This window comes from Halyomorpha halys, unplaced genomic scaffold (assembly GCF_000696795.3).
Source record: "Halyomorpha halys isolate HHAL.00 unplaced genomic scaffold, Hhal_1.1 Scaffold385.1, whole genome shotgun sequence".
Lineage (NCBI taxonomy): Eukaryota > Metazoa > Arthropoda > Insecta > Hemiptera > Pentatomidae > Halyomorpha > Halyomorpha halys.
The window spans coordinates 863,647-872,556 of NW_027112337.1; the positions used below are offsets into that span (position 1 = coordinate 863,647).

Sequence of the window (8,910 nt, forward strand, 5' to 3'; positions counted from 1 at the left end):
TATATATACATATATATCTTACGTTATATACATCAGCAAATCAATGTAAAATATTCAATGAGATCATAATAAAATAAATGATACCTTCAACTAATACAGCACAAAGAGGTAGAAGAAAAAAGAGGTTTGTCATGGTCACAGGAAAACCTAGAACAAAATAAACAGAAAATAAAATAGTGAACTCAGGAAAAAGGAGTTCAGTACAACAGCAAACACTTTACCCAAGAGACACTCCAATATTTTTGATATTAGCAATATAAAATCTAATCATTCTATAATTTTGTTCTTAGATACCAAAAATTTTAAAATTTTATCTCCATTGAAAAAACAAAACAAAAATCTTTAGCAACAGACAGGAAAAATAAATTTTTAACTTTTTGACCTAACTAAATTGATTATAATTAAGCAAAATTCATTGCATCATATTTTAACAGGTAAAGGAGAGCCATGAAATATTTTAAACCTATCTTAACAATCATTGAAAACTCCAGCCAAAAAAAGTAGTATGTGAGACACAATCTAGTGAGATGTTTCCCCAAATGTGAAACCAAAACGCACATACACACACACACACACGTCTTCCTTTCTGCTTTTATTTTGGCAACTTGATCTGATCATTTTCATTTGTTTCAAAGCTTATAGTAGAGTCAACTATTACCACTTTCTTTTCTTTGTGGATATCAATAAATCACTTTGAGATCTCTACATCTAGGCAAAATACCTTCTAAAACATTTATAATGTTTCAGTGACAAATAGCATGTTGTTTGAACATGTTCCCAAACATGTGTGCGGAGGTTTCTGACTCTCAGCCACACGTACTGCATAGGGCTCGAACAACTCAATGGTTGATTATGGATGGTTGAACAACTCAATACTTGATTATGGACCCTGGAACTTCAGAGAGGAATATATTTGACATTTAATTTAAGGAAGTTTGTCCATTCTGAGCCTATAAGAACCTATCTGTCAAACATGAATTTATTAATCCATTGGCTATATTTCAAGTGGGGCACACTTATCCCTTGCATTTGCATCAGTCCTAAAACAACTTTTCTCTGGAGGACTGTCCAACTTTTTTAAGTCAGTGATGCTTCTATTCTAAATCCATAAATGCCTATCAGCACACATCCAAACTTTATCCTCAAAATCGAAAATTGTCTGAAATAGGACATCGTTCGTATTGGATAATTTTAAGGAAATAAAGCAATGCTGAAAGAGCTTTCCGCTGACACTATAAAAGACCTAGGCCTCTGTATCTTTGTGGCCCATACATCATGGACACCATACATACTGGCTGGTATACCTATCATAGACTTCAAGCCTTTGTGAAAAATTTCATCGATACTTTCTAACATACATCTAAATCCAGTATCCATAACAAATTTATTAACATTACATTTTTTACTATGATGCCTGAACTTTTGGGGGGAATAAATAATCCAAACTCACTTAGTATTTTATTGCTCTCTCCTTGGCTTCTGCATTGTGAGCAGTTACTGCTTGATCATCCCCGAAGCCCATGAGTGGAACAGGATTGTGGTTATAAGATAATTTATAATTTTCTTTCTATTGCTTTTCTCAGGTTTGCTGACACTTCCTTGGCTTCCAGCAACTTCAAAATATGACCATGACCAATAATGTCAAAAACTTCAGTCACATCCAAGAATGCAATGACAGCATCTTTCTGTTGGTTCCTGGGATATTTGAGATCTGCTACAATAACATGTGTGTTCACATGACACCAGAGTTGTTGAAACACAAAACTTCTCTGGTTTTGATGAAATGAAATTCGCTTTCAAAGCTCATGCTCAAAAACCTATCGCATTATTCACCTTAGGATGGGATATATAGCAATGAGTCTTAAAGATGACATCTTCATTGTCCCCTTTCCTTTATAAATCAATACTGTGGGCCTATTCAATGACCCCTATCCTTTATAAATTAATACTGTTAGCCTATAAATGAGAATTTCTGGGCATAACAGTCTCTTAAAATTATGTCTATTATTGTTTAGATTATAAGCAAAATTCCGGGCACAAAGTGTCCAACATATTCTTATCAACTTATATATCACTTTTAAATCTATGATTTCTAAATTTAGAAAATTGTAATAGGGTGAAAAGCAATCTCTTATATTTTCATTTTTGGACATAAAAAGTGCTCTAAAATGTGATACCACCTTCTCAATTTTGATAGGGCAATACTTTAAGCAGTTATCGTTGATTATTTACATTATCAATTCACTCTTGATATATTAGACAAAAAAAAAAGTAATAATAGAGTTATTAATATCAATGTTTACATGAATTTTTAGCTCCTATAATTAAAAAGCTTGGGACAATGATTGGGATGAAATTTACATCATGATGTAATTTTTTTAGAGGACCAATTTTGGAAAATCCTACTATTTATATTTAATATTTTATATATACATACATATACATCATATTCCATAATATTATAAGTAAATATGTTGGAATTATGTTGTTAGAAAACTAACTCAATAAATAGCAAAGTAAAGAAACAAACATCCATTTTTACAATGTTTTAAACATCTTAAAAATTTTGGCTCGTCAGATTCTAGCTCAAAGTCATTCAATTAAATACATTTTAATTATCATCAGTGATATTTTGCCATGGATGGGGGGAAAATCCGCTCATTAATAAGCCCTACAACCTTATATGCCCATCTTATACACCGCAATGCTATAACTTGAATTATATTTACTGGGTGTGGTTCCCTTAATTCAGCGTTCTGTAATCTTCTGAAATCTCCCGTTAATTCATCAAATGTTTTGCCTAATATTTTATTTTCGAAAACCTTAAGACGCTGTTCAACCCTTAGTGTAAGAGGCCACGGCTCACATTCATAAAGAACAAAGAACAGAAAATTTTTGTTAAGAAACATAAACAATTTTTATTATTTCAAAGTAACAAAAATATTCACAACACTTTAACTGCCTTAAAGTTACTTTTTTTACACACACCCAAAAACATCAGTTTTAATTCATCGATAATTTCAATTATAATTTATCAACCAAATATCATCATTACAATATAATACCCAACAAATTTCAGTATTAACACTTTGACCGTGGTTGATGACACATAAATGTCAAACAGTGGTGTCCTGGGAAGAGCTTTATCACTCCTTTTTCACCTTGGATTGTCCCAAACCATAATTAGTACAGTCCTAGCTGCGACCATTTACAATTGCTCTGGGTTCTGTAGCCTTTAAGGATTTTTAAACTCCTCTAAATTTTTTAATTATCAAATTTATTTTTTTTAAGTACATACTTTTATATACTTGTGTTTTATTTTATTTTTCACACTTCTAATGACATTTTTTACATGTTTAAAAGGTTTATTTAAATATTTGTAAACATTGTTTTGGATATTTTCATGATGTCTAAATATTTTATAGAATATGTGGTGATATAAAATAACTTTATGGAGTCCTTATTCAGTAATTAAGTTAAAAATCTGCAAAACATTCATTCATCAGCTGATTGCATACACAAATTCAGTTGCATATGTGGGTGATGACAATGTGTTCATCATGACAATCATGTTTAAAAAACAGGTATTTAAACTTTATTTGGCTAAATATTACATTTTATACATTACACATGATGCTTATTTAAATTAAAAGGAAAAAAAGGTTCACTTTTAAGTAGTTTTCCAGGGGAAACCTCTTGGTCAAAGTGTTAACATTTCATAGGTTACAGGTTTAAATCAGTCTCACTCATTAACCAAGACATTCACTGATACATTTTATTAAGTCATAAACTAAGTTGAAGTGATACTCAAAAACTGAAAAATTCTTCTGCATGGATCACAATATATGATAATCTGAAGGAGCATATCTAGGGAACATAGCAGTTTTCTATTTCATTACCACTTTTGTTAACAGTATTTATATAGTAGTCAATTTTCTATCTATTAGATGTAATTCCAGCATTATTTCATAAATAAGCATTCATTTTATAGGGTTACTAGCAATTCATACTGGTTAAAAGTAATTATTTCAGATGGACTTGAAGAATTCCATATCTTTGGCTCCGGCCTTTTCATTTAGTGCAAAAATTTCTTGTTACATGTATATTAAATGATGGGATTTCTATGACAATATTATGACATAATGAGGTGTTAATAGTTGAATATAGATTAATAAGAGGAGAAGATAGTCAGGGGTGAGGTTAGTAAAAATTACACAAATAAACAAAACTTATTTATTTGTGCCAATATTTGATCTGAATTTCAGGTTTCATTAGGTCTGAAAAAACAAAGAACGAGATAACAACCATAACTAAGAGTTAAAGAGTACTCTTTTAACCTTTAATTTATTCTACTCTATTTATTGTATCTGAACGGTCTTTCATAGTTAGTCATACTTGCCTGTAACTGTTACCGCTTGGTTCAACGTATTTTTGCCTGCTGTTTAACAGACCAGTTATGATTCACTCACTTCAGATAGAACCTCTGTCAAAGCAAGTAGGTCTTCTTTTCCTTTTAAATATTTCTTTCTTTATTTTTTTCCCATTCACTTCTCCCTTGTTCCTTCTAATTCATTTGTTTCTGGACATTCTATATTTATTTCAGCTTATTTTTTTTTACACAACTATATTACTGTGCATCTTTTATACATGTAACATATATTATGTTTTCTTTCTTGTCCATTGTATCCACTTTCTTTCATACATTTCATCATAATGATTTGAATTGTTTTTCATCATTTTAAACATTACTTACATATCTTAATACGTTAATTCCATTATTCCTCATTTACATTTTCTTCTGTACCTTTCATTATGTTTATTTCTTTAATTACTTAAACACTATCTGTTTTTTAATCTTTTTATAATTCATTTTATTATATTATTAAATAGAATTAAATTAATAGAAGATTAAAAATTAATAGATTTAAACCGGGGTCGGGGGTGTGGTCAGCAAAAAGAATCTAAATTAAAAAAATCATTTATTCATGGGGACGTTTAGACCTCAGTTTCAGGTCTTCATCAGGGAGCTTGTAACAAAGGGGTCCTGGTTAAAACAGGGCGTCAACTGATGGGTACTAGTTTTAGCTAGGACCCCTTAGCTACAAGCTCCCGATGAAGACCTGAAACTCAGGTCGAAACGTCTGCATGAATAATAATTTTTTGTTTATTTACGTTCTTTTTGCTGACCACATCTCCCACATTTAATTGGTTTTTTATTTCCGAAAAGGAAAATCCACTGCACTGATGGTTAAAAAAAATTTGCAGTGTGAATGGTCATGATGCCTTAGGAGAAAGCACCGTCCATAAGTGGTTTGCTCGGTTAAGAACTGGGATGTCCTTCAACTGTTGATAAAGACCAAATTCAAGCATTGGTCACAGACAACCCTCACTCTATGACATGGGATATCACAGAACTGTGTACGGATGGAACAATTAAAGGCAGCAGTTGAGCAAAAGCGTCCAGCATTGGTTAATCACAAAGGCATAATTTTCCATCACGATAATGCCCATCTTCACGTGTCTTTGCAAACCTGGCAGTAATTATTGGAGTTTGGCTGGGATATGATCCCCCACCCACCCTATTCACCAGACCTTGCCCCAATAGATTTTCACTTATTTTGGGCCCTTTAAAACTCTCTTAAGGGGAAACACTTAAATTTGCTTGAGGACTGTAAAACTTACATAGAGGAGTTCATTGTGCAAAAATCTGAGAAGTTCTGGGAGGACAGAATTAAAAAATTACCTGAAAGATGGCAACATATAATAGATCAAAATGGGTCATATATAATTGATTTAAAATATTATCAAGAATCTGAAGTTTTTATTGAAATCACCAGTAAAAAATGCTACAAACTTATTATATAATCCAATATATTTCATCTTCTATTATTATCAATCCACTACTATCTACTTAATTTATTGTTTTGTATATTTTCAAGTTTATTTTTTTATTATTTTATTTTTATGTTTCTATGAGTTAACAATCCTGAAATTTAGGTGAAAAAATCAGCACAAATAAGTTTTGTTTATTTATGTATTTTTTGCTGACCCCACAAGTTTCTATCAAGGAATGGGACCAAACATTCTCCTGTTTAATGGACCTAAATATCAAACATAGGAATTTATTTAAGCAAATGCAAATGGTATTACATACTTATACTTGAGTGGTATTTCTATGGTCATAATATCTCACACTAACTGAAATAGAATTGTAATTGATAATGGCTTCAACATTTCTTAAATAAATTTTTGAAAGGCATCCAACGACTGATCACCATAAGAACATAATTGATACCAAATTCAACATAAAGAGTTATAAAAATATTTTTTAATATTTCATAATGATAAAAATTAAACTTTCAGAAAAACTGTGCATAAAATATAAATAGAAAAACAAAGTAACTTATTTACTCTAATGTCAAGTTACAGTCTGAGGTGGTAGGCTTGCTTATTGAGCCTTTGTAAATTGGTTTGGTCTTGCCCTACTATTTTCCAGTTTCTCACATTATGATATTCTTCATAATTAGACCTCTCTAAGTGATCGGCCAATCATTCATATTTTATGAATTTTAAAATATTTTTATTCCATTGGCATTGACTTTTGACGAATTTTTTAAATATTATTTTAAGATGGATCATTGCTATCAATATACATTTCAGGAGATAGTCCGAAGAGAAGACCAAAATTGATATCTGACTGAAGTGTTACATAAAAGAAAAATATAAAATAAAAAGTTATCCTATCATGTGTATTGAATGTTAATAACAACAAATAAATCATTTTAAAACAAACACATAGCAACAGTTGCTGAGGCAGGAATATACCAATGCTTTACTTGAATATATACACATCTGACATTTTTTTATTATTATATGTTTGATATATTACATAGATTGTACCATAAACAGCATTCTATTTGTAACTGTTCCAATACCTATAGGGAAGTCTCCAGGACAATATCATTACAGGAAGTAACTACAGTCTAGTTATATCTTTAAATAAATTTAATTCTAAATTAAATCAAACATTATTATTATTTTTTCAGGTGTGCCACTATTCCAGTAAAGCAGCAATATGTCATTTTAGATTTAACCAAACCTACTCCGGGACTCTTAATTATTCTGAGACTAAACATTGTAATACCAGTTCCTATCTATCCCTAAAGTGCACAATTTCTGATGTAATTTGATTCATGAGCCAGCCTTATCCCTATACCAATCCGTTCTGAAACTTATGAATAGGTAAGGTGAGGTTTTGTTTAGAACTAGATATTTTTCTAGACCGAACAACTGGTACTAAATTTACTTTATGACTGTAAAAGTACTTTCCTACAAATAATATTGATGACAACCCAAAATATATAAAAAATATTATGCATAAAGAGCAAAATAAAATGCATAAATAGCAAATAGAATTGGATTCCCAAAATCATTATACTTAAGTATATGGTACCTGAAGTTAAAATTAGTATATCCCATTGTAATCTTCATCAGACCAATAAATTTAAAGCAAAATCTTATCAATTTATAGTTAAAACAAAACTATTCCACAAAAGTTCAGTATTATTTGAGTATTTCTAATAAATAGTTAGAGGATTAATGAATCAAAAATTTAATTTATTTTATCACATTCGGACATAAACGTTAATTTATTGTTAAATTTTAAGCATGTAAGAATAATTACATAAACCCATAATGGCTCCAAACTTTTATGTAATGTATGGTGAAAAGTAATTATAACTAAAGGGTGAATGGGTTATCTATCAGGGCTCAAGCTTAAGGGCATGAATAGAAATATAAAAGTATATCTACTTAATTTAATTACTTTTAATATAAAAACTATAATTCAGCAAGTGAAAATAAAATATTTCATTTCTTCAATAGTTTACCACTCTGTTATCAAAATTCACTTCACTTTATAAACCAATCAACAATAATATCTCTTATAATCCTTTTTTTTTCTTTTGCAATAGACTAATCACTAATATCTGTTTCAAAATCTACAGTCAAAGAATTATGAAAATTTTAAATGCTAGTAGTAATTGAAATAAAGAAAAATTAACATAAATTCAATGGCCCAAAAATATTATTAGCATATTCATTTAAGCCGTAATTTACTGAACAATCAGATTGTGATGATTAATACCCCAAGCATCTGGCATCGATTGAAATAAAGAAAAATTATTAAATCAAAATCACACTAAGATTGTAGAATAAACATCAAACCAACAAAAATGATAACATGATTAGATTTAAAGAGCAAGTAAATAGTAACTACAAACATTTCAACCAACGTTCATACAGAATATACATAGGTAAAATGTATTTATATCATATGAATGAATACCCTCTAATTTAATAAATAATAGGAAAAATGTAAGCTGTTGAGGACATAGAAGGAATAAATAAGGGTGTTCACAATATTATAATAAAAGGAACTTACGCAGTCCCATATTAAAAAAAGATGAATACTGTTGAATACACACACATACACAAAAACCACATCAATCACTATCCCAAGAGAGGCATGGTCAACTAACTGATCAACAGAAGTGCTTCACACGTTAGTGTGTGGGTGGTGGTGGGAGGGGGTAGTTGGCCCACTATCTGTGTCCGCCTGAGATAGCAAGACTCGGGGTCGCATACTCAGTTTCTTATCTACAGCTTATCTGTACTATGGTCTTTTGAGAAGCTATATCTGTAGGCTTATTTCCAGTTCCCTACTGGATACAATTATTGTTTTAAATATTTATATTGCTGTAAGTGCAATTACAGATGGACTACGTTAAAAAAGAAAAACAAGTCTAAGAGTTTCAATCAGTACCAATTACCAATCTCCCCCAAAAATAAACAAACGGTTCTAAAACATTTTCATATTCCCATTTTCAATATTAATAAGTACAAAAAAAA

The 8,910-nt window shown here is 30.3% G+C and overlaps 1 protein-coding gene across 1 annotated transcript in view; it reads right to left on the reverse strand.

Moving 5' to 3' along the window:
• LanB1 (laminin subunit beta-1) overlaps nucleotides 1-8,599 on the reverse strand; it is a gene marked incomplete in the record, with an annotated part of 117,514 nt that extends 108,915 nt beyond the window's left edge. The window contains 2 exon segments of the mRNA XM_067050256.1: nucleotides 85-147; nucleotides 8,444-8,599. Coding sequence (XP_066906357.1) covers nucleotides 85-147; nucleotides 8,444-8,453 — 73 coding nt within the window.
• Nucleotides 8,600-8,910: the final 311 nt, after the last annotated feature.